We start from the raw sequence: 25,630 nt of genomic DNA on the forward strand, positions 1-25,630 counted from the left end.
CTCTGGCAATGCTTGGGGCAGGTGTGAAAGGATCTTTCCACCTTCAAAGGGGTCCCAGCCCCTTCTCAGTGTGCTGTAAGCTGGTGGTGCTTCAGATTTGGGTGCCTGAAACGCTGATCCCACATGAGAGTTAGAAGTGAGTTTTGATGTTGCCACGTGGTGTGTTTCTAGCTGAGTCAGGATAAGCTGGTTCTTGGATCCTGAGTTGCGTGGGAAGCTGGTCTTTGAGTTTAACTTGAAGAGTGGCTCTTTCTGGGGACCAGGAGTGTGCTGGATGAGGGTCTGGAAGGTCAGTCCAGTGGAAAAACGCTACCCAGGGAAGCTTGTGCTGTGGCCTCCTTCAAGAAGTGTATTAAGGTCAGTGCTCCTTGAGCTGGGCATTTCATGGACTGTTGTGGAGAGAGAAGGACTGTGGGATGGGGAAGGAGACTTTTGGGAGGTGGGTGTGTGGGAGCTTGGACCAGTTCAACTGGAGACACACAGCAGCCAGCTGGCAAATCCTGGATGAGCTGCTTGCAGACATTGGTCTTCCCTCCTTACCAGAAATCTCACAAATACATGCTTCAACTTCATATTTCATATTTCATAGTGGGAAGCCCTGAGAAGAAACTGTAGATGATCTTGTTATTTTTTTGTTTTGTTTTAGAAGTCATCTCCTTATGAACAAGAAAGATAATTCCTAAGGAAAGAAGGGAGGGATCAGGACAGGGAGTGAGTTCCCCCAAAGCAGATGACACCAAGCTGTGTGGTGCAGTAGAAGGGATGGGTGGGAAGGGATGCTGCCTGTGACAGGCTGGAGGAGTGGGCCTGTGCAAATCTCATGAAGTTCAACAAGGCCGAGGGCAGGACCCTGCAGATAAAAGGCTATTTAAGGACAGGAGGACTTTCCATGGTTTTGCCATCCCTGGTGGCGGATGAACACAGGGAGATGCAAGGCCCAGGCTGGTTTTGCAGTGGAGGTGCACACACAGTGGGCTGAGAGCTCCTGAGGATGGTTTTCATGGTGCTTTAGGGGCTGTTCAGAGTCTCACGTGGAGAAGCTCTGGTCGTTGTCCCCTTCTGCAGCAATCTGGATTGGGCAAGGTGCTGTCTGTGATAAAATTGGTGACGTGAGTCCAAACTCCAGAGTCTGTGCAAAAGCGTTTAGCTGTGATTAAAAACCTTTTGACTACGGGGGCAAAGACTCTGTGCTAAAATACCTGCAGAAAAAAAATGGGGGTTCCATTTTATACCTGCACCTGTAGATAGTCAGGAGGGAGCAGGCTGGCAAAGAATGGAGGTGTGATGGTGTAAGCAACAGTGTTGGATGCAGCAGAAAATAAGTAGCCAAAGGGCATTAAATCATATAAACCAAACAAAAATTGTCCCAATTCCTGGGAAATTAGGCGGTCTCATTTTTTCAGATACTTGAACAAGTTGAACAGCCTTTGAGCACTTGGCCAAGGAGTTGGTGAATCAATGGGCATCATTTCAGCTGTCCAGCAGCTGATCTCCTCACGTGGGGAGGGTGTACAGGCAAACCTCACCTTACCATGGCCCACAATTAACTTTTCTCAGCTGCCTGGGTGAGACTAATGAGCTTTCCAGCCTTGATAGGTATCATCTCTGACCTGATTCTACTTTTCAGGAATTTCTCTTTCTGTCAGTAACGCCTCGGTCCAGCAGTTTTGATTCCAAAGCTTCCTTTGGAATACGAACGTGTGGCGCATTTAGGGTTGTTTTTTTTTTCTTTTCCTCTGCTATTTTTAGCTTCTTTTTAATTGGCACGATAGGCACTGGACGTCAGCCTGGAGCAGCAGCTTGCTCAGCTCTCCTCTGCTGTGGTGTCAGTGGAGGCTGAACGGGCTGGCACGTGGTGTGGTGTGCTGGTGTGTGCCACTGAGCTGGCTCTGCTCAAATGGCATGACAGGGGCACAGCCAGAACCAAGAATCCTCTGCACCCACAGTGTCAGCAGTGATGTGTGGGTTTGGGTCGTGGCTGGGTGCCGGGGAGACAGTCAGGAGAGGTGTGAGGTTGCCTGTGAGAGCCCCTTTGGATGGGACATTTGGTGGACCCTTGGCAGCTCATACCATGTGGTTCAGAGGCAGCTGGGGTGCCCACATGGTTCTGTGTGGATTTTGGCCACACAGACGTGCCCCCTTGCCCTAAGATGAACCTCTTTCCTGCCTGAAAGCCGTGGCCTTAATAACACAGCTGAAATGTAGGGGACAGATGGGGACAGAATAAGCTCGTTGGTGTGAACCCATCCTACCACACTGCCCCTTTGTCCTCTGCACTGGATTAGGGACACGTTAGGGACCTGGTTTGGGTGGTGGGTGTCCTCCTTCAGGACCAGCCCTGGCCGTAGTGATGCTGGTGTTGGAGCTGGGCGGCGGGGCTGTGGCACCAGCTGATGCCAGCAGGAAGATTGCTGCTCGCTGTTCTCTCTAGCTGTCACATTTGTTCCCAAATACAATTATTTTGTCTCGCTGAGCTTAATAGGAATTAAAAAATCTTTGTGAATCAGCCTTGGAGGGGTGGGGGAGGGAGAGACAATAAAGCACAGGCCGGGAAGTGACATGAGGATGGGTGATGTTAAAACGTTCTGCCCGGTTACATCATCTCGCAGGAGCCACGAAAGACCTGACCTTTGGTGCCAGGAGCAGGGACACATGACTCAGCCACGCAGCTGCCTTTTTGCCACTCTGAGTCACCTGGGTGGCATGAACTTCCCTTGGTGCTTGGGAGAGCATCTCTCAGTGTTAGAGCATGAAGCACTTCCAGGTGCTGGGGATGCTTGAAGGTGTCCAGCCAGCCTTCTTCTGGATGCTGGAAGACTCTCTGGCTGCACCCACCGAACACAAGGGCTGTTGCTGGAGATGGTCTCCTGGTTTCATGTTCTATGATTTTCAGAATCCTAGAATCATGGGATGGTTTGGGTTGGAAGGGACCTTAAAGATCATCTTCTTCCAACTCCCCTGCCACCGCCCTTGTTCAGAGCCCCGTTCAACTTCCAGGGACAGGGCACCCACAGCTTCTCTGCCAGTGCCTCACCACTCTTACAGGGAAGAATTTTTTTCTCATATCTAATCTAACCCTGCTGTCTGTCAGCTGGAAGCCATACCCCCTTGTCCTGCCAGTCCATGCCCTCCTCCAAAGTCCCTCTCCAGTTTGAAACCCTTTTAGGTACTGGAAGGTGCTTTAAGGTCTCCCTGGAGCCTTCTCTTCTCGAGGCTAAACAATCCCAATTTTCTCAGCCTTTCCTCATGGTAGAGGTGCTCCATCCCTCTAATCATCTCCGTGGCCCTTTGAGACTCATATCCAAACAGATATCTTTAATTAGCTTGGCTGCCTCTTAAAAACCCTTGTGCTTTTCTGCTCCTGGGTGGCAAAGCAACCTCTGCTCTTTCCAAAGTCTGCAGACCTGTAAGCTCTGGGGACAAAGGGATGGCAGGAGCTGATAGCAGGTGATAGTGTGTCAAGAGGCCTAATATGTGATAGTCACCAGCAAGGTGATTTGTGCTCATCAAACCAAAGACCAAACCTTGTGCAGTTGTCAGCTGGGGCTTGGGATATTGTGCTTCATGCTGACACTAGGCAGGAGATCAAACAGTTTAATCTGGGTGTCGAAGGAAGCCCCATCACTCCCAAGGGTTATCTCAAGTTGTCTGGGGTTTTCCTCCCCTTCCCCTTTCAGGACAGAACTGGAGATGGAACCTCAAGTTATCTCCTCAAAACTGGTGTCTGGGAGTGAAAGGACTGGTTCCCCTTCATCCCTGACTTCCCAGTAGTTCAAAGAACATGGAAGGAGCTAAAATCTGTCCTTGCTGCCTGCACACTCTCACCTTCTGGTTTGAAAGGGCGCTTGTGTTTGTTGTGCTGCTGAAATAAGGCAGAGCTGGGGGTGCCCTCTGCTCCTGGTCCACCCCACCTCTGAGCAGATGCTTGGCTCCTTGGGTACGAGGTGGCAGCGGAGAGGGAAGGATCTGTGTGAAGCTGTGTGGCCCTGGCCGGCTCACAGCCCACTGGTGTTGATGGATTTGATTCCCCGGAGTGCAGCAGGTGGCTATTCTGGGAACACAGCGTTTACTTTAGTCGTTTCTTGGCAATTAAGACAGACTAAGCGAGCAACTTCAAAAAAACACTGCGATGGTTGGGTGTATATATATATAGCAAACTTACCACATTTCCACTCAACCCCTCCAAAACCTGCCTCCTGTTCTGAATGAGTTTCTTTGGGACTAAGGTATGTGTTTGCTTTTTTTTCTTTTTCTTTTCCTTTTTTTTTTTTTTTTTTTGAGGCTTTTTTTTCTGCTCTGCTTATTCTTGGCTCTGCGGCTCTGGCACACGTCCTGCCGTCCCGCAGCCCCGGGGATGCCAGCACGGGGGCTGCTTCCTGCAGAGGCCTTGCCCTGGGATCTTGGGATGCACAGGCAGCTCAGTCCTGCCCACGACTGGGTGTCCTGGCTGTGAGATGAGGTGGAATGCCAACTGGGGCCACGGCGTGGCCAGAGGCTTCGTGCTGTCCCACAGGCAGAAGGGATGGCCTTTCCAGGCACCGAGGGCAGCAGCTTTAGATAAAACCACACTGGAGATCTCCTGCCTTTGCTTCTCTTTTAATAGCCTGTCTACTAGCCCAGGTTGCTCGAAGCCCCATCCAAGCTGGCCTTGAACACTTCCAGGGATGGAGCAGCCACAGCTTCTCCGGGCACTCTGTGCCAGGGCCTCACCACCCTCACAGGGAATAATTTCTTCCCAATATCTGACCTAATCCTGCCCTCTGTCAATTTGAAGCCATTCCTCCCTCTCCAGCTCTCTTGGAGCCCCTTTAGTCTCTGGAAGGTGCTCTAAGGTCCCCCCAGAATTTTCTCTTCTCCAGGCTGAACAATGATATCAACACAATACCAACAGCTGCTCTCCTGACAAAGCTCCTGCTTGGTTTGTGTGCTGAAAAGTTTTCCCCTCAGCTGTGGGTGTTCATTTCTTGTTCAGCTCTCAGTCTGTGATGCATGTATCCTTCCTGCCCCTTTTAGCTTCATAAGGGTATGTTGCATGTTGGGCTCCAAACTTGCCCTTTTCTCGTGCCTTTCAGGGTACTTGATGGGAACTGTGGGGCCTGATGTTCAGGCTCTCTTTGGCCATTGACTTCCACAAGTCAGTACACCAGCTTTTCTCAGCCTCTGTTTCCCAGTTTTCCCACTTTCTGACGCTTTGGCTAAAATTGTGGGGGTTTATCTCTGTGCAAGCCCACATTGGCATCCCAGCTGGGACTGCCGTCCTCCCAGCCCTCCTGTGGTGTGAGTTATGGGATCTGGGACCAAAGTTCCATTGCTGGAAGGCAGCATACTGGGATCTCCGGAGTGGCTATCCCCGGGATTTATTTTTTTTGGCTCACACAGGGCTTTGTGTCCACCTGTGCCATGCTGTGTTGTAAACACATGCTTCCACCAGCTGCCTGCCGAGTTTCCTCTACTCTTATCTCAGCTCTTGGCTGTGGGACGCTGCAGACCAACATAAAGCTTCCCCTCCAATGGCAGGTTCCCCACATGCCTTCCAATTTCCATCATCCTCTGTGTGCCTGTCCCTTCCAAGCTATCAGAGACATCATTTCCTCCAGCCTGCTTGCAATAGCTCAGGGTGACAATGTCTACTGAAGTCTTGTCTTCTGGGTCCTTCCAGTCTCTTGTTTCTCCTAATGCTTGATGAAATATATGAAAAATGGCCTGAGGTGATTTTTTTCCTCCTTTTTTTTTTTTTCTCACCATGGAAGGACCAGAAAGAAAAAACCCACATGGATGTTTTGGTTTATAAGATCTAGAGGGAAACGCTAGAGAGCTGCTGTTCTGGCTCATGACACCTCTTGTTTTGCTTGTCCTTGTTGCTGGCTGCACAGCCCGAAAGAAACAAGTTTGGCACTACAGCTGTGAGGGTGTGGATGAGGATCAGGGGTGTGTGAGAGCAGTGACAAAGATGCAAGATGCACATGCCTAAACGCCTCTTTTATTTCTCTTTTTTTTTTTCCTTTGCAGCTCGACAGGACAGAGACAGCTGTGAACAACCTCAACCCAGCTTTTGCCAAGAAATTCATCATCGACTACCACTTTGAAGAAGTGCAGAAGCTCAAGTTTGCCCTGTTCGACCAGGACAAGTCGAGCACGCAGCTGTATGAGCACGACTTCCTGGGCGAGTTCTCCTGCACGCTGGGCATGGTGAGTCTCTGAGGTCCCTGCAGCAAAGGGACCCCACATCACATCAGCCACAGGGACGGGGTGGGATTACAGCTGCTACTCCCATCTACTGCAAAATTTTCTGGGTCCTTCCTGGCAAAACTAATTTAATTCACTTGTCACACTTCAGCTGTTGAGATTGAACCGTTCCACGTTAGGGCTGTTGTCTACTTGCTCAAGTCTGAGCTGGTCATGGTGTGGGTTTCTACTGGTGCTGGCAAAGAGGCATCAACTGGAAGCTGTATCTCACCATGGGTTATAGTAAGAGCCCTGATGACCAGTTGGATTTGGGCTTGCAAAAACTTCCAGGTGTTTGAAGTTAGGATGCATTGCTGTCTACCCTTCTATCTCAGTTTTTTCTCTTTCTGTAAGTTTTGTCCATTGCTGTTGTGTAGCAAATCATCTCTCTTGCTTGAGCACGTTGGTGCCGGAATGTGTCTTCTGCTCTTCCTGTGGAAAAGCTTCCAGGACACAATGCGATTTATAAGCCTTTGGAAGGTCTTTTCCTTCACGAGCCCAGACCCTGTTAGAAGCTGGCAGCTGCCTTCTCCAAATGTCTTTGTCCTCTGACTCAGAAGCAGAGAATGAGGGGGAATTTTTTCCATTCTTTTGCAGCATCCGGCAGCTCCGGGCTGCTGCGGTACCTGGCACAAGTGCAGAGGCTGGGAAAAACTGTTACAGTGCTGGGAATGGGGAGGAAGGAGGTTCTGTAATAGGTGTGTCAGCATGGAGAGCCAGCCCAAGGTGCTCAGGGAGGCTCATGAAGGTGATTGTGTGTTACACAGGCTGCAGCATTGGCACTGCACGTGGCAGGTGGGACAAGTGACTTCACCGCTGCCAGCTCAAGAGCTTGACGTGTTAGAAGAGCACTGACATTTACAGAGTTTGAAGTTTAACGTCTGGAATTTTGGAAGTGCTCTGTGATGACCTAGTTCTGCTCCTGCAGAACTTAAGAGACAGTGCAGGCAACAACCCTGGCCCGTGTTCAGTGGTTAAGCCCAAACCCATCCTTTGCCATTAATTCTGCTGTTGCTGAAGCTCCCGTGCGGGGCAGCTCAGCAGGGCTGCTTGGGAAGGTCATGGTGCTGGTGGAAGCTGCAAGCAGAGAATTTATGGATGTAAGGAAACAGAGCTGAAACCTTGCTGCTCCTAAATGTGGCTCTGCAGCAGCCCAGGGCTCTGCGTGTTGGAGAGGAACATTATCTGTATGCACTGGGGAGGAAGGTGGAGGAATCTGACCCATCTCCTCCTGCTTGTTGGGTGTCCCAGAAGAGCCCAACACTTCTGGTGCTTGGGAAGGTGATTATATCAGAGCATGAGCCAGGACAGACCCTCCTGGGCTGTGGCAATGCCGGGGATGGGCAGCTGTTGGCAGGTCCAAGGGCTCTCTCAGAACAGCTGATTGTTTTGCCGTGGTGGCATCACTGTCTGCTGTGTCTTTGGGCACAGCTGGTGGGCTTAGTCTGTCAGAGGGAAGAGAGCTCTGAGAACTTCTGAGCCAGCATTTCCACTCTGCAAAAGAGAACTTAGCTTGTGTGCGTGCCCAGTTTTCGCGGCGGTTCCCGTGTCAGCTTCTTGGTGACATTTAGTCTGAAACAAGGCATCAGCTTGGAATGGAGGGATCTTTTCCTTCCCCTTTTTTCCCTGAAATCCTTTTAGCCTCCTCTCCCTGCGGCCAGGGTGGGCTTGCAGCACAGCCTGGTCGTGGGGCAGAGGTGGAGTGGAGGGGTAGCACGTGCTCAGGGGTGAGGAGAGGGGTGAAACAGAGAGCAGGGGGGCTTGTGGGTTCGACCACCCCGCTGTGGGTTTTCTGGTGGCTGGAATTTGTCTGATGAGATGTTTCCATAAGCTCTCAGAAGCAAGGGGCAGCTGTGAGCAGCAGCAACCGCACAGTGAGCATCTGACTTTTCAATTTTGAGTTTGCACTGGAGCTCTGTCAGATTAGACAGATTGCTTAGTGCAGCTAATGAGGTCTCTGGTAGGATTTAAAAGGATGGTTGGATCATTCACAGGCCAGTAATGACCTCTGTGGCCAAAGGAAATGTAGCAGGGATCAGACTGCAGGCTGGAGGGTGTCTGTGGTTTCTGCCAGCCAGGGTTGTGAGGAGGTTTCTGCTGCCTGTGCACAGTGTGGCACAAACATCTGGTGACACTGGCTGGTGATTCCTGTGGATCAAAAGCACCAGGACACAGCTGGCTCACCACAATGGAAAAGAGTTTTTGCTTTGAAAGGGCAAAAATCACAGGATCACAGAAAATTTTAGGTTGGAAGGGACCTTTAGAGCTTATCTAGTCTTGAAGGGGACCCACTGGATGTGGGAGCAGAGCACAGGTAGTTCCAGCAGGTTGATGGATCCCCATGTGTGGGTCTGCGCCTCGTGAGGAAAAATTACAGGTTCCCCAGATCTGAAGGGGAAAATCTCTTTAATTCATCTCCCTGATCGTCCTTTCTGGCCTCTTACAAACCAGAAGTGAAGGGGAGAACATGCCTCTGGGGGTGCTGACCCCTGTGCAGGGGGTCCAGAATGATGCAGGGGGAGAGCATCCAGCTTGTAATCAGGATCCACCCATGGCAACGTGGCCTGCAAGCAAGTTGCTGGCAGGGGTCATGTTAGGGGTGCTTAAACTGGAGTTTGAGAGACTGAGTGGTGATTTTGCTGGGAACAAATCGCAGTAGCTCTGTCTGTGTGAGGTCCCACTGACCTCCTCCTCCAAAGAGCTGGTCCCTGGGTTCAGTGGGAAATGATGCTTCAGCCTCTCAGGCCATGACTTCCCCGCATTGTGCAGCTGCTGCCCTGCACCCCATGGGCTGGGGTGATATTCCCACTCTCAGGGTCACCCCTGGATGTGGTGCCTTTTTTCTACTGTTGCAAGTGTTTAATCTGAATTAACTAACCCGAGCGACTAACACCAGTTGCTTATGATTGTGCTTTTGATCACTCATACGATCATGATTTTATTTTCTTTGGTTTCTCTAGATCGTCTCCAGCAAGAAAATAACACGGCCTCTCCTTCTGGGGAATGGGAAACCGGCTGGGAAAGGGATGATAACGGTACAGTTACTCCTTTATGTTACCTACTGAGTGTGTAAAGGTGGATGGGGGACTCTCACCTGGGGTCCAGGAGACAGGGCTGTATCTGGTGAATGTTTTTCCCTTTACCTCCTGCTCTCTTGGCTACTTTGGTCTGTTTAGAGGATGATTTGTTTGGGACAGGGACCATCTTGCTCAGTGTCTGTCTGATGTCCAGTGCTGTGACTCTGCCTCAGCCTCAGAAATAAGGAAAACCTCAATCTGGAGAAGTGCAAAGTAAATCTCTGCTGCTGTTGTTTGTTATCTGGTACAAGGCGCCTGCTCAGACCTCTCTGGTGTAGTGAGAGGTAAGAGGGCTCATTCCTTTTCCAGGGATGGGTGATTTTATTTGTAGGATAAGGATGGAGCTGTGCCATGGCAACAACTCTCATAGCAACAGCCGCTGAATCCGATGCAGACCCCTTCGGGCAGTGGCCTTCCCGCTGCGGATCTCTTCAGTGATGTTCTTTTTAAAAAAGAAAAGACTAAATTTAGGTGTGTTTCCCTTCTGCCACAGCTCCCATCATTTTTGGATCTCTGCTGCGTTATGGGTTTTGTGAGATGTGCAGCTGGGCTGCAAAGATATGGAAGGAAAGGCCAGTAAGGAGTTAAACTTCCATCACATTTAAATGCACTGGAAAGGTTTAAAAGCCCAGGACCTGGCACTGCAAGGGCATCTCCATTGCTGTTTGCTCTAGAGGAAGATGCTCTTCTCTCAATTGCTGCAGTCAATCTTTAAGTGCAAGAGGAAAAGCTGCAGTGGAGTTCAGAGGCACAACCTGATGCCATTTGCCATCCCACAGGAACAGGCTCTCAACATCCCATCCAATGCTTGTGTGGGAAGAGCTGTACCACGTGAAAAGTTTCCAGTCAAGTTCAAAGGTTGCACACTTTAAAAAAAAAAAAGGAAGGTCCCGATCTGTCACTAATGTGTCATTAAACATCCAAAGTCAGAACCATCTGCTTCTTTTTGTACAGCTGATACCATTCCCTGGGAGGTTGTTCAGGAGCTGTGGCTCATCCCCTCGCTCAGATGCAAAAGCTGCATCTCTGCTTCTTCATCTCTGCCAGCTCCCTGGCTCTCCTAAATGCTGATAACCTTCTGCAGAAAATTGTCCCCTGGAGTCCTGCAGGTTTTTCTAAAAACCTTACCTGTGACGACGCCGTGTGTCTCCAGTGCAGGACAGCCCCATGTGAGAGCCTGCAAATGGCTGCACTTGGGAGCACTGGGCACAAGGACAATGTCCATGCCGTGCTCCTGGCTGCTCTGGTGCCAGCTCCTGCCCAAGGAGGAGGAGGATGCAGCCAGGGATGCTGGGGAATGGCTCAGCCCACCCCGGGGAGCTGAGGAAGGGAGCGGTGGGGAGCAGATGCTTGGGCAGGACGCAGGAAAAAAGAAGACAAGTGATTCAGGAAACGGCTGGGAATAAAACTAAATAAATGTGGGGTTTTGTTATAAATGTTCCCTTAAAATACCAAGAGACTCATTAAGACCACGTTCCAGACAGAACTGGCCCATTGGTGGCTGGCAGCTGAAGCCCTTCTGGAATGTATGTGAATGAAGTCTCTAAGCTGAAGTAGTCCAGGCTGCACTCCTGCCTGCTGCAACCCCTTGGGAGCAATGGTGGAGTCCTTATCCTTGGGGCTCTCTTATCAGCTGGTAGTGCAGAGACATGGCTCAAGTCCTTGGTGTCACCAGCATCTCCCCTAACCACAGCTGTGGTTTGCTGTGCCCAGCTTGGGACATGGAGGATGAGGTGCCACATCTTGCTGGCAAGAGTTTTCATATGGCTTCTGCTTCCTCTTGGCTTAGTCCTCATTCTCCACATCCTGAATGAGCCCTGGTGCAGAAAAGCCATGTGAGACCAGCTCCAGAGTGACACTCAAGGGAGGGAATGAGTTTTTTACCAGGAGCTTCATTTTTTATGCTAAAAGTGAACACAGCCTTCCTTGTCTTTCAGATAGCTGCCCAGGAGCTCTCGGATAACAGGGTGATTACTCTGAGCATGGCTGGAAGAAAACTGGATAAAAAGGTGAGTGGAGCTGTGTCTGGGGGATGTTAAACTTCTGTCCTTGGGCTCTAAAGAAATCTCTGCTTTGAGTGCAACAGTGACAGAAAACAGTCCTGCTGGAGAAAGCATCAGGGAGAGGCTGGGAGGGTTCAGGTCCTGGTGGTGCCCTTGGCTGCTGGGTACATCTGTGCCTCAGTTTCCCCATTGCCACAGTGCTGCTTGCTTCACCACATGTGTGGAGGAGGAAAGATTCCATATGGCACAGGATCTGTGCACTAGCATGGCTTAAAGACAGCAGATTTACTGCTTCAGTCATTTGAAAGTGCCTTCTGATGGAGCTGCAAGTTTTGATGCCGCTTGAACCTGTACCTCAGATGTGCTGAGAGCTCCTGGTCCTTCCAGACCCTCTGGAAATGGAGCAAACATCTGCTTGTGTGTCAGACTGACTTCTCTGAGGAATAAGTGTTGATGTCACGGAGGCAGGTAATGCGTGAGTTTTACTTTGGATACGATGCACAGGAATTGGTGAACGGCGTCTTCTGACCTCATTTACCAGGCAACCAGAGCTATTCCTCTTGAACCAGTGCTGTTGCTAAGCAATCAATTGGAATATTATTTTTTCCCTTCTTCCTAGTCTCTCCAGAGCTTGTGTTATTGGCAGGATGGCCCTCAGTTTGTTTGAAAACAGGGTAAAGCAAGCAGCCAGGCAGAAGGGTATTTGCTGGGGGAGGAGGTGTGGTTTGTCCAGTCCCAACATCCAAACTGGATAGATGTCTGGTTTATCCAAGTGTTTTTCCCACCTGTTGGGAGTGGCTATTTTCTTGCCCTCCTGCTTACCTTGCCTAGTGCAAGGAGCTAAATGCCCCATTTAAGAAATCCTCTCCATTTCATAATATGATACCTGTGGGTCTGCTGCCCTTCAAACCATAGTCAGGGTACAGAAATACAGCATCGACCTGGTTACACTGGGATAAGGACTGTGAATAATCCTGTTCTTTCTGGGTCCCCCTCCAGGTTATCAATAGGGTCAGCAGAAAGCTCATCCTCAGTGACTGCCTGCTGTCACCAAGAACTAGTGAGGTTACTTTGCCAATTCCCATAACACAGTGTAGTGTTGCAGTGCTCAAAGTCCTGCTCGTGGGCATAAGGATGCTCATGTCCCTTCGTGACATGAGTTCAAATGGTCCTTGAGCAAGGAAATTGGATGAAAACCAGTATTTTTGGGGGTCATTATTGGTCATGGACGGAATGCAAGTGTGGGAGCTGGGTGAAACTCATTTAAGCTTAGGAAAGACAGCAGAGAAGTGGATAAGCAACAAAACCCCAGGGTTAAGGTTGCAGCCTGGGGGGTTACAACCTCCTGTACCACGCAGCATGGAGCTGAGGAGCACGGCTGGAGGCTCAGACATCATAGGAAGGGATTGGATCTCACAGGATTTGGTGGTGGGGCCATGGGATCATCTTGCTGCACATGCCGAGCTGAAGCTGTGGGCACCCCTTGCCACCAGCTGTGCCTGGAGCTGTGCTTACCCCCAGGATCTCCTTCTGCCATGGTCACCCTGAGGCTGGGACCTCTCTGAGGCTGCAGGCAGCTCCTCCTCCCAATTACATGTCCGTTCTCTACACCTACAGCTCTACACTACCTGCCTTTAAACGCCGAAGCTGCACAGCGGGAGCGTGTCAGCAGCAGATCCAGCCTGAGGCTCTTGTACCTTTTGTCAGATCAGCTCTTGGTGGAAAGCTGTTGAAAGATAAAATATCTTGCAGAAGAGGAGGTATTTCCACCTGGGGCCAGCCCTGTTAACCCAGCCCCGGAGCTGTTGGTGCCACTGCAGCCATGGGGACAGTGATGCTTCAGCATGGCTGGGGGACAGCAAACGCTGCAGGCCAGGACTGGTGCTGGAAGCTGTGGTCTGGGGAACTGCATCTGCTGGAAGTGCCACCTCAGCCCTCCTTGTCCATGTTGTGCAAGGACCAGTTTGGGTGGTTTAGATACTTGGACAAGTTTGCAGATGGATCTGGTGTGCCGAGCTCCTTTGGTTGCTCAGTTTCCATCTCCTGCCAGGTCTGCAGGGGTGAGATGTTTGTGGTTTTGATGTTTTAAAATAGCAGCCCGCAATCCTGTGGTTTGGAGGCATCTCCCACCTCGCTTTGAGCAGAACAGGGCTGACCAGACCTGCAAACCGGGCTGCTCCACGTGGGATGGCAGCAGACATCCTTCAAAGCTTCCCACTGCCATCGGAGCCGGAGCCTCCACCAGCCCACGCTGGGCTGGCGCTGATGAAACCGCCTTGTGTTGGAGGTTAAGCCAGCATGGGCAGGTCAGGAACCCACCGAGCATTCTTTAATCCATCTGTGAAGCTTGAAAGTGCCAAGTCCAGGTGGTGGGTGAGCAGGATCAGAGCTGTGCCATAACTGTAACACTGCAGAAAGAATGGCTTGGTTTTCTCTCCTACAAATGTGTGAAAAAGGGTAGGAGAAAAATAGTCTCATCTCACCAGGCAGTGTCCCTGTGAGCCCTTATGGCCTGCTCCTCTGGCAGAAGAATTTTGACTGAAGCAGTTTATAGTTTCTCCGAGCCAAAACACTTTGCAGTGATTGACTTTTCTGGCTGGCTTTGGAAACAGGATTAAACAGAAATGTTGATGGATTTTCTGCTGGGGCATCACTAGAGCCCCGTGTCCATCCCAGCTGTCACCTCCTGGGCTGGCTGTGGACACGAGGTCCTGGGGTGTCCATGCTTCCTCCTCCTCCTCCTCCGTGCACAGCCCCTCACATCCCCACTGCATCACTTGTAAGCTCCTGTTCAAACCCATAAGAAGTTCCTCCAGCTCTTCGCAGGACTCAGGCACCCATTTTCCTCTAGGAGGAAAACGCAGCTGAAATGACTTCAGCTCTGAGTAAATCATCTGGAGCGTTTGGGGCTTGGTTTCTTGTGAGCTACCTCTCAGTTTTTCTGAATGGGAATGAAGCTCTGCTTGGAAAAGCCGGAGTTTCCGTGTCGGTGCCACCGGCGCTGCCCGGGCTGCGGGTGCCAAAGCAGCCCCCGTGCCCACACCCAGCAGGGATGTCTCTGTGTGTGTGTGTATGTCTATATTTCTCATAAAGCAGCAGCCCTTTATCAGGAGATTATCTGAGGAGACGCTGGCAGGAAAGGCAGCACACACTGACTCAGGGCTGCATATCTCACAGGGTGTTACATGATCTCTGTCAACACCAGGGCAGCTCGCTCCTTAAAGATTTCCTTTGCTTCTGCTTTACTGCTGTGTGTAGGAGGGCGGATTTTTTTCTCTTTTCCCCCAAGACACTCGTGCGCTTCATAATTCTGTTTTTTCCTTTGAAGCTTCGGATGTTTTTCCAAGCCCAAACGCAGCTGCCTCCCAGCTGGGGTTGTTTTCTGTGGCATCTGTGTCCAGAGAGCTTGCTGGGTACTGGGCACCCGCTGGCAAATCCCACAGGCACGGGCTGGGGTGCCAACACACCCTCCACATCAGTGCTGACATGTGGTGTGGGAATCAAGGGGATTCTCAGGATCAGGACAGGGAGGTGGGCAGGATGCTGCCCTCGGGTGCTTGAGCTGGTCCCACGAGGACATGAGGGTGTCTGCAGGGTTGGCACGGCCGGGGAAAGATCTCTGTTGGACCAGCTGTTTCTGCTTGCAGAGCACCATGTGACCCAGCCTGTTTCTTCTCCCCCCAGGACCTTTTTGGGAAGTCAGACCCCTTCTTGGAGTTCCATAAAACAGGGGACGATGGGAAGTGGATGCTGGTTCACAGAACAGAGGTGAGCAAAACTCTAAACCCGAGCTGCTGAGACACCCTCATCCTTACAGCATCTCCTCTTGCCCTTCCTGGCATTGTCTCATCAGTCACCTATAGAGCAGGGTGGGATCCAGGGATTTCAGGCTCTCTTCCTGATGTCCAGCTGAGGCTGCTGGACTCCAGTGAACGAGGATTTACTGAGGCCAGCAAAGTCTTGGGATCTTTTCTGTACTACCCACTACAGTACCTAACAAGCAGAGAGGGAGGTATCTTCTATCCCTTGTCAACCTCTAGGCTCAGCCTGGGCGGAGGCTGAGACCTGGACCTCTCTCCCTCCACTTGTAGGAGCATCAGGATGAGCTGGGGAATCCGTGGGAATGGCCTGAAATTGTTTCAGGGGACGTTTAGGTTGGATATTAGTAAAAGGTTTTTCACCCAAGGGGTGGTTGGGCACTGGAACAGACTCCCCAGGGAAGTGGTCCCAGCGCCAAGTCTGACAGAGTTCAAGAAGCATTTGGATGATACTCTCAGGCACAAGGTGTGACTCTTGGGCTGTCCTGTGCAGAGCTCAGAGCTGGACTCGATGATCCTTGTGGATCCTTTCCAACTCACCATATTCTGTGATATGGTGGAGAGAGGTGGTGGGAGGTGGGCCAGGGAATGGCAGTGAGGAAAGGTTAAAATGAATTTTTGCCAGACCTTCACCTGAGCTGGGAGGATGCTTGGGCATCTCCAGCTTCGGTGTGTGAGCACTGGGCCTCGTGTCTCATGGAGTCAGAGCCACAGCCAAGGAAATAGAGACCTGTACCAGGGTCCTGGTGGGTATGATCAAGGCCAGCTGACCCCTCCCTCTCCCCCATTGATACCTGCTGTGATATTTTGATCTCAGCTCCCTCTAGTTGTGTTCTCAAGCTGTTAAAGCCAGTGATGTTACGAATACCAGCATGGGCAGGGAGAAACAGGAGGCTTCTGCTTTAACATCGCATTCTTATGTACTTTTTAACTGCTTTTTCCCCCTCCTCAAAGCTTGTTTCAAGGCTTTCTTTGTTTGCACATAGCTCCTGGCTGCTAGCAGAAAGAGGAGGGGGGATACTCTGTGGCAGAGGAAGAGGGCTTCATCACACCCATCTCACACCCCCTTTTTCCCATCCCTGTTGTTGTCCCTTCAAGGCTTGGTTAAGGAGCCCCTTGTCCCACTGCAGCAAACTGCTGTAACAAAACACAGGATGAGCTCAGGCGGAAGGAGAAAATGGTGTTTATTTACAGTCTCCTCGTATGTCGGGTTTTACCAGTGCTGTGCAAAGTCCAGGAGTATTTCCCTCGCTTGCACACCCACATGAGCACCAGGACACGAGTAACACCCTGTGTCCTGAGGTACAGATATGGACCGGCCTTACAACCCCAGCTCTGCTGTTTATTTTTTGGTGCTTTCCCACACACCTTTCCATGCATATTTAATTCACATCAGCCTTAATATTTCTCCCGTGTTTCTGTGGGAGCAGGCTGCGACGTTGTTTGGTTGTTTCCTCCTGGTTTAGTGTGGGAAGCTGGGCTTTGACTCACTGAGACACGTTTCTCAGGCAGGGGGATTTGGAGTGACCTCCAGCCCTTCCTCCTGGAGGAGGTCTGGGAATTGGGAAGGTAACTGTGCGCCAGCCATCACTGGGATCTCTATAAACATGTAAGGTTTGTGGGGAGCAGATGTATATACTGGTGTTTCCTCTGGCTTGCTGCCCAGCTCCTCCATTGTCCTGTTTCACTGGATCAGGGTCTAGCCAAGTTTTCTTTCAAGTAATGGGTGTTCTAACGGCCTCCTCCTTACCCTGAATGCATCCCACTGCCCTCAGAGGAATCTCATATGAGGCAACCCATCCCTGGAAGTGTTCAAGACCAGGCTGGACAAGACTTGGAACAACCTGGTCTAGTGGAAGGTATCCCTGCCCATGGCAGGGGATTGAAACTGGATTACCTCCAAGGTCCCTTCCAACCCAAATCATTCCGTGATTCTATGACCATCTTCGTGTTCTGGGGCTGGATACAAAGAAATAACATTCCCCACCCTTGCAGCTTTTCCGTGCGGGAATAGAACCAGCTCTCAGTCTGGTGCTGGCATTTCTCCTGCCAGAGAGGAGCTGTCTGGCAGGGCAGGATTAGTGTGCTCATTGTTACTTAAGCACAAGTGTGAATGCCCAGCTGGATGCCGTGGGATAGAGACAAGGGATCCTTCCCCACCCTCCCTGGGGACCCAGCAGCTGGCAGCCCGTGGGGAACACCCTGGGATGTGTGGGCTCCCCTTGCTCTTCCAGGCTCCTGGAGGAGGTGTTTACAAACCCAACCAAACTGTGCTCACAGTGTCAGGGTATCCCCCGGTCTCGTGTAAGAGCTTGTCTGTCAAACAAGACGCCCATTCCAGGTCCCACGCAGCTGTTTGCCCGTGGCAGCAGCCATGGAATCTCCTCCTCGCTGCTCTGTGCTGTTACTGCTCCAGCTGCAAAGATCCAAGGTTCCTCCACGCTGGATATCCCCTGTGTTTGCCCTGCACAGAGAAGGGTTAACGTGCTGCCTGTGTCTGACTCTCCTAAAATTCACATGGATCTCTCTTTTTGAGCACAACACCTTTGTGGAAGAGGGTCTTTGCCTGCCCTGCCCTCTCCTCCGATGCAGGCAGCCTGTGCCCGGAGCCTGCTAGTGTTTGCCGAGATTTCCAACAAGCGCTTGCATTCTCTCAGGAAATGTCAAAAAGCATCAATTAATATTTCTCCAGCTCAGGCAGCAGATGTTACACAGATGAGACAAGAGAGCTCGATGTGCCCAGGGCTGTTTTGGCTTTACCAGGGCTGGTTGCAGCATCCTGCTGCTCCATCTTCTTTGTGGCCAGATCCCAGATGGATGTAGGCTGTGCTGGGGTGCTGGGGAGGGGGTAAGCAATGAGTAGGGTGCAAGCAATGGGATGCAGAGGCCATAAAGAGTAGCTGCTGGCCTTGAAGTTGTGGGGTGAGTGGCTGTGCCCGTGCTCTGGGCATGGCTGTGCCCGTGCTGCCCAGTGTGCCGCAGCTGTTCCCTCGGGCAGGTTTGTTTAATTGCCCCTGGGGGTGGATAAATCACCCGGCGCAATGAAAACAAGCCTGTTGTAACTCACACGTGCTGCAGCCTGAGAGGGAGGAGCTGCTGTGTCTCAGTTATGGAGGCAGGAGAGGGCTGAGGCTGGGATTTCTGCAGCTTTGCTGGCCTGCCCCACTGGGAACTTGGTCCCGGGTTGCTCTGAGAGACCTGTCCCTGCTTTGTGCTGATCTCCATCTGTGGATGTGCCTGTCGTAACAGCATCACTCTGCTCCCACCCCCCAGGTGATCAAGTACACACTGGACCCTGTCTGGAAGCCGTTCACTGTGCCTTTGGTGTCACTGTGTGATGGAGATGTGGAGAAGCTGATAAAGGTAACGGGGCCCTTTATTTTTTTTGTGGGGGTCAGCTCTGGGATTGATCATGGAACACCTAAACCCCCATGGCTGGCTTGTTAAAAAAACAACAAACCAAAGAGAACCACCCCCAAAACCAACAAAAAACACTTTGTTTGGGGTCTCCAGCAGGTCTGAGACTGGTTTGTGCTCTTTCCACCCCAGGTGATATGTTATGACTACGACAGTGATGGGGGACACGACTTCATCGGGGAGTTTCAGACCTCAGTGGCCAGGTTGTGTGAAGCCCAAGATGCCTCTCCAGTAAGTGCTGACATGATTTTGGGAAAGAATGAGGAAGGGGCTCCCTGGGGCTGGTGGTGGACTTTGGTACTTGCACTGAGACGCTCAGCCTGTGCCAAGAAGAAGCCAAGCCCAAACTCCTTTCTCCTTCCACCCACACCACGAGTGACCCAGGCCACGGCTGTAGCTAAAACATTTGAGCTAGAGAGAGTGCTAAGGCAGACTTGGCTGAAAATCAGGCTCTGCTGAGATGTCTGAAGCAGCACCCATGATTTGGGGGGTGCCCTGTGGTTTGGGGGGCCAGAAGGGGATGTGATGTGCTGCTGGGGCTGGATCTGCAGCAGGGACAGTCTGATCCCCAGGAGTGCAGCTCCCATGCAACTCCACACCAGCTTTGTGCCAAAGGTGTCCCCATCTTCCCCCTGAGGTGCTGGCCACAAGCCTTGGCAGATGCCACCTGATTGAAGGTATGTTGTGAAATGTCCTGGATAGCAGGGCTTTGCACTGCTGTCTTCACTGGGATTTCAGTACAAGAGCAGATTTTGGCCAAGGTGTGGGAGGGTGTGTAACACATCATGTGTGTTGTTGCATTGAGTTTTCTGTCTGGGAAAACTGAGATACAAAGGCATGAAAGTGCCCTGTCTAGAACTGTGCAAGCTGATGGTGCCAGAGGCAGGCACTGAGCCTGTTTTTCCTCTGAATTTGCTACCTACAGCCTGGCAATAAAATCTTCCTCTTCAGCACTGGAGGGTGGGTGGCCACTGGTGGCAAATGCAGTCACGTGGCACAGCCCAACACTGCCCTCACACCAGGGTCTGCCTTGTGTGTTACAGCTCGAGCTAGAGTGCATTAACCCCAAAAAGCAAAAGAAGAAAAAGAATTACAAGAACTCTGGGATCATCATTGTCAAGTCCTGCAAAGTGAGTATGTGGCTGAGATGTTTCCTTCAGCCCCCAGCTGAGCTTGGGTCTTCCCAGGCTCCCCCCATCCCTTCTGCCTCTGCCTCCTTTGTGTTTCCAAGCACAGGCCCCTCATGGCAATTTGTGTAGCACCAAAATGCTGCTGTAGGAGACTTAAATGGTTCTTTCCATTGCTCTCCTCGTGTCCAAACGTCCCCGAAGCCCCAAATTCACAGTGACTGCAGGCCTGGGCAATTTCTGTGCATTTATTTGTTCTGTTCTGCAACGATGACAGCTGCTGAAACACAATTTTTTTGGTTTTTCTTTCAGATAACCAGAGATTTCTCCTTCCTGGACTACATCCTGGGAGGCTGCCAACTGATGTTTACTGTAAGGACTTTTCTTTCTCTTTTCCCAGTAAAAGTAACATGCAAGTAATGGTCAGAACTGGGGAGGGAGGTTCTGCATGAGATTTGGCACCGGCTTGGGGTGGCTTCTCAAGGCAATGATGAGCTGCCACGTTTTGCTGTTAAACCATGTGGGTTTTGGGGGCTTTGGGGGTCATTACTGTGATGCTCAGGAGAGGAGGGAGCTTGTCTGCACTTAGGTTGAAGGTCAGGCTCATACAAAGACCTTCTGACTCTTCACAAAATGTCCCTAACTTCTCTCCCCATCTCAGGCTTTAACCACCCTCATTTTTTTATGTGAAGTCTCCTTTTGAATCCAGCTGAGAGGCTTTAAGCTGTTAAACAGATGCTTTTCAGCCTTTTTACAGGCATTTCTACCTTCTTTCAAGCTGGACTGCAGCTTGTCAGGAGTAACTAATCAAGGACACCACAACCCCAAGCGAAACCACCACAGTGCAGAAGTGGGGTTCTCAATTTCTGCAAACTTTCCTGGTGCAGTATCCAGAGAGCTGCAGGCACTCGCAGTTAGTTCAGTTTGTATTTTGTTGTTTTATCTGAAAACATGATGGGGGAAGAGTAGGAGGAGGAGGAAGAGTTGCCATAGGAACAGGAACGATTGGGAGAGCTTTTTGTGTGCCGTTCTGCCTCTGTGTGCTTTGGTCTTGGTGCTGGAGAGTGAATACAAGAGAAAATCAGTGAGTTTATTGGTAGCACGGAGCCTTCACATGAATTAGGTTTGAATGCAGAAATCTTCCCCCCGTCTAAAGATCTGCCAGTTATTGGAGGGCTCCTCCTCCTCCCAAGGCATCTTTGGTCCAAAACCCTGGGCGTGTTTCCAGCGGGTCCAACGCTGCAGGAACACCTGAGCTGGGAGGAGGACGCTGCCACATGCACCCCCTGCAATTTGGAAAGGCCACTGGCGTCCTCCCAGTGGGGAGAGAAGGGCTGAAGCCACAGGGAGAGGGGTGTTGTGCCGGGCCACTTGCCTTGTGTTGGAGGCAGGGCAGCTGTGTCCCTCTCAGATCTGTTGCCCCAGTGCTGCTCTTGGTGGCATTGCTTGCACGAGCAGGGCACCCACCCATATGACTCCTCTGAGCCCCCACCCCGTGCCTCAGTTTCCCCCTTGCTGTCTGACCGTGGTGAAGCAGGTGGCAGGAGTGGATGTGGGTGTCACAGTGGTGACAGGCAGGTTGGTGAGGCCATACGGTTGCTTGATGAAGAAATTGTGGGATTTAACAGAACCGTAGGATGGTTTGGGTTGGAAGGAATCTTTAAAAACTGTCCATCCAACCCCACTGCCCTGGGCAGGGACACCTTCCATTAGACCAGGTTGCTCCAAGCCCCGTCCAACCTGGCCTTGGACACTTCCAGGGATGGGGCATCAACGGCTTCTCTGGGACAAGCTGTCCCAGTGTCTTCTACTCTTACCATACATTTTTCCAAATCCAAACCCACCCTATTCCAGCTTAAAAACACGTCCCCTTGTCCTGCCACGCCTGTTTTACCAGCCACACTGGCACAGGGCGGCGACACACCCTGGGCTGTGATGTCTTCTTGCCCCGGACAGGCCAAGGTCCCTTCTCAGCCAAACTGCCGCTCGTCCTCTCCCATTACGGATACGGAGCAAAATCCCTCGTGAAATCCCTGAGCTCAATTTAGGCAGTGGGGTTATTTTGGGTTTTGCCTCTTTGCTAAGCAAACAAGGCGGGCGCAGTCGCGCCGCCCGCTCGCCTCTTCCCAGCTCTTCCTTCCCAGTCACATCGAATCGGGTGGCTCAGCATCTCGCCTCTTCTGACCAGATTTAACTGGGCCTGAGATAGGCATTTCTACAAATGCCTTTAAATAGAAAGCCTAATTGAGGAGGAAGAAAAATGAGTGCCTTGCTGACAGAGTCCCCTGAGAGCTCAGCGTATATTGGTCCCCGGGGAAGCCTGGCGACGAGCAGATCTCTCTGCTGCAGGGAAAGGTCTGCTCAGGGTTGTGATTCTTTGGTCAAAGACCTTGAGATCCAAATACCCAGATGGCCCTGGCTGCCTTGGTGTCCATGGGGCTGCTCAGCCCCAGAGTATCTGGGAGATGGGCAGCGAGAGCCCTGAGCTGGAGGTGGTGGTGGCTGGTTCCAGGAGCAGGGACTGCTTCAGGACCCTTTATGTGATGCTTCCTGATGAAAAATGGAGATGTAAGAGTGAATAACTGCCTAATGTGGTATTTAATCAGCTTTTCGCAGGGAGGGTGAAGAGATGGGTTTTATTAAACTTTTTCAAAAGTTTGAGGTTTAGGTTTTGACAGAACAGCGTGCGGGCCTCAAAGGCAACGGAGGCTCAGTGGCCAGGTCTGTGGTGGTGCCTACTAACAGAGGACGGTTCTGTGCTTCTCTCTTGTCCCTCAGGTTGGGATTGACTTCACAGCTTCCAATGGGAACCCACAAGAACCCTCCTCTTTGCACTACATCAACCCCTTGGGGACAAACGAGTACCTGTCGGCTATCTGGGCTGTCGGCCAGATCATCCAGGACTATGACTCGTAAGCACCATGCCCTTCTGCCTCCAGAAGGAGGCATTTTGGATATGTTTCCCTGGCTCCCCAAGGGCCTGCTGGGGGGCATCTGCCTTGATCTCTTTGTGTCTGCAAAGCCAGGGCTAAGCAGTACTTTAAAGGTATTATTTGCCTTAGGCATTGGGATGCAGGAGAGGGTCAGGACAGGCTTTCTCCTCTCCCCAGTGCCTCTGTGGAGAGACAGGAGCATTAGCAGAGATGGAGCATCCTCTGCTGGGAGCAGCTGGCAGATGCCCTCAGCTCGCTGGTGTTTCCCATCAGAGCTGTGGCCCCAGGCTGCCTCGTTCCTCAGACACCCTGAGGGGTGGAGAAAATATCAGAAAAATATCATCTCAGACATCAGTAGAGTAAACAAAACAGAAATCTGTTGCTCTTGCTGTGATGGCTTTTTGTGTCCAAAATGGATAGTTTATTTTTAAAAATCCTCCAGGGTTGCAAAACTGCAGAAGACTTAGGTGTTTGGGCAAGAGAATGCTCCTGATCCCTGTGGGAAACAGAGCAAAGCTGGACTCTTGTTCCTCTTAAGATCAAAAATCAAGGGGGAATATCTTTTCTCTCTGTTCAGCTCCCATGATTTTTAAAGGCACTGTATGTTTTGGGAGAAGCTGTGCAAGTCTGCTTCATGTGTGTCAATACAGCCATATGTTTTCCTCCTTCTCTCTAGAGACAAGATGTTTCCTGCTCTGGGATTCGGTGCCCAACTCCCGCCGGACTGGAAGGTAAAGTGTTGTGGCCACCTGTGTGTTTGGGATGGGGTTGTCTTTATATTGCCTGGGCAGGAGCTGCTGGGATTTGGTCGGGAAAACGCTGTTGGGCAGAGGGAGAATGGGTGGATGTGGGATCTCAGCCAGAGAGGGGTGAGATGTGGCAGTGTGGGTGGGCAACAAGGCAAGGATGGGGCACGAGCAGCCAGTTCCTCCCTTCTATGTTGGCATGAAAGCAGCAGCTCCCTGGCATTAATGGGCAGAGCCAGGCGTTGATTCATTTTCCTGGCAGGAGGCAGGAACAGTTCTGGGGAAGGGAAAAGGCCCCTGGATGAATGTGTCAGACGGCAGCAGAGTCTGGAAGGGGGCTGGGAGCTGGGGAGCCTCAATGAGATGTTGCACAGGCAGAGCCTGCAAGGACTGGAGCGGAGAAGCTTTCCCAAAAATCTGCCCTGATCTGTGGTTGGGATTAGATGCTGGAGAGGTTGGTTAAAGGCACCCTGGTCCTGCAGGGGCTGAGCTGAGCATTCTGCTCATCCAGAGGGCAGGGTACAGAGCTGCTCCTGCAGCCTGGCTGCCGGATGGGGAACTTCTTCTCACGGCTGAGACAATGTGCCAGGACACCACCACCATCCTTAATTACTGGCTGGGTCTTTTGGCTGCTTTTTGCTCACGCCCTTCATGTGCATTTTCTTTCTGCTCGCTGGTTTTGAGGCGTTCCCAGCTTCAGGCTGGGGTTGAACCTCAGTGAGCCCTTTGTGTTCCCTGGGAGGGGAGCTGTGCTCTGGGCTGAGCACAGCGGGGCACGTAAGTCACGAGCAGCTGGGAATCGGGCTGGGAAGCTCATCAGTGCCAGCCCTTGTGGCTGGGGATGTCCTGCCCGCTCCGGCTTTGTGCTTTTCTCTGCTCTCCCGGCAGCCAAAATTCATGTGACTCAAGTGGGAGCTCTCGCTGTTTGCCAACCACAGGAGGAGATCCCTCCATGTGCACTTTGGAGCTGATTCATTCCCTCCTTGGCCAGCAAATGTCTCTGGTCTGTCACTTCACTGCTTTTGGTGGGAAAATCTAGGTAGGCAGCTTCCAAGGTCCAAGAGCCAGCTGCCGCCAGGGATTTATTACTTGAGGGGAAGAACAGGAATGGAAAATGCAGTGGGGATGGAAAGGGTACAGCAGCTTGGGCTGCTGGGGAGTGGATGAATTGCCATGGCAAGCATCCTGTTCTGCTGTCCGTGTGTGCAGGTCAGTGACCATGGGAAGGGCATTGCTGGGCTGGAAAGGGCCCTTCCAGCAAGGCTGGAGGCCAGCACTGGGTTCAGGATGCTGGCTGGGGGCCTCCTGCAGCTTCCCATGGGCCTGCGGATACTCTATAAATGTTACTGGAAAAAGCACCTTGTTTTCCCCTGGAATGATGTCTAAACCCAAACAAACACCAGTGAGGAGCAGCTTCTCCCTCCCCAAGTGTTTGGCCTGTGCCTGAAGGTCACCCACCCTAACACCAAGGGCGACCCATCAGCTGTGTCACGTCAGCAGTGGGGCCATCCCCGGTGCATCACCCCACACCACCCCAGCCTGGGCCTTCACCCCTCCCCAGCTCGCCCAGCTCTGCTCACTCATTAAAGACTTTTTTGGCCGTCAAGGCTCTTTGGGTGATTTCAAAGCCAAAGCAGCAGTTGTCCATGAAGACCCGTGCCCTGTGTGAGGGTGGGCAGGTAGCAGGGACCCCCAGACCCGAGTGAAGGTTGTCGGGAGACACGAGTGGTGCAAAGGGTGCTTTGTGCTCCCGTTGCCATGGCTCCCCCAACGCTTCTCCGGCGCCCGTCGGAGCGAGATGTTTTGCACACAAAAGTCTCGTTGGAAATGTCAAAGAACATCTTGCCATGTAACAGCTCCGTAGAGAGCCTCGAGTGGTTTCCCAGTAGGGAACAGGAGAGGGAAGCAGATGGGTGATGGTTTCTGAGGGATGAGCAAAGGCAAGGCAGCAGTGGAGAGGGGGATGCTTCGTGTGGGAGCCCCACCAGTCACCTGGGTTTGGGAGAGGGGGTCGGCTAAAGGAAGCTGGGGGCTCCACTGATGCAACCCCCAAGACTTTCCATCCTTTTGCCTTTATATATATAGAGAGAGAGAGAGAGAGAGAGAGAAACTGAGTCACAGCAAGGGTGTGATTCCTTGGGAAGATGGCAGAGAACCCTCTGTGGGGTCGGTCTCACCCTTTAGGGTGGCTTGAAAGAGTTTCTCCCTGTGAGTGTGATACCTGTAGATGCTCCATGTACAGTTAACTGGACTCTGCAGAAACTGTTTTCAAAGTAAGAGCTGA

At 51.7% G+C, this 25,630-nt stretch overlaps 1 protein-coding gene across 3 annotated transcripts in view; it reads left to right on the top strand.

Moving 5' to 3' along the window:
- Window positions 1-25,630, top strand: part of CPNE2 (copine 2) — a 43,593-nt gene that overhangs the window by 10,770 nt on the left and 7,193 nt on the right. For all 3 annotated transcript variants that reach the window (XM_027685324.1, XM_027685325.1, XM_027685323.1), the window contains exons 3-12: window positions 6,010-6,189; window positions 9,186-9,260; window positions 11,240-11,311; window positions 14,990-15,073; window positions 18,397-18,486; window positions 18,673-18,771; window positions 19,584-19,670; window positions 19,980-20,039; window positions 22,446-22,579; window positions 23,277-23,331. In XM_027685324.1, the coding sequence (XP_027541125.1) occupies window positions 6,010-6,189; window positions 9,186-9,260; window positions 11,240-11,311; window positions 14,990-15,073; window positions 18,397-18,486; window positions 18,673-18,771; window positions 19,584-19,670; window positions 19,980-20,039; window positions 22,446-22,579; window positions 23,277-23,331 (936 nt within the window). The remainder of the gene's footprint in view (window positions 1-6,009; window positions 6,190-9,185; window positions 9,261-11,239; window positions 11,312-14,989; window positions 15,074-18,396; window positions 18,487-18,672; window positions 18,772-19,583; window positions 19,671-19,979; window positions 20,040-22,445; window positions 22,580-23,276; window positions 23,332-25,630) is intronic.

This window comes from Neopelma chrysocephalum, unplaced genomic scaffold (assembly GCF_003984885.1).
Source record: "Neopelma chrysocephalum unplaced genomic scaffold, ASM398488v2 Primary Assembly neopelma1_68b, whole genome shotgun sequence".
Taxonomy (NCBI): domain Eukaryota; kingdom Metazoa; phylum Chordata; class Aves; order Passeriformes; family Pipridae; genus Neopelma; species Neopelma chrysocephalum.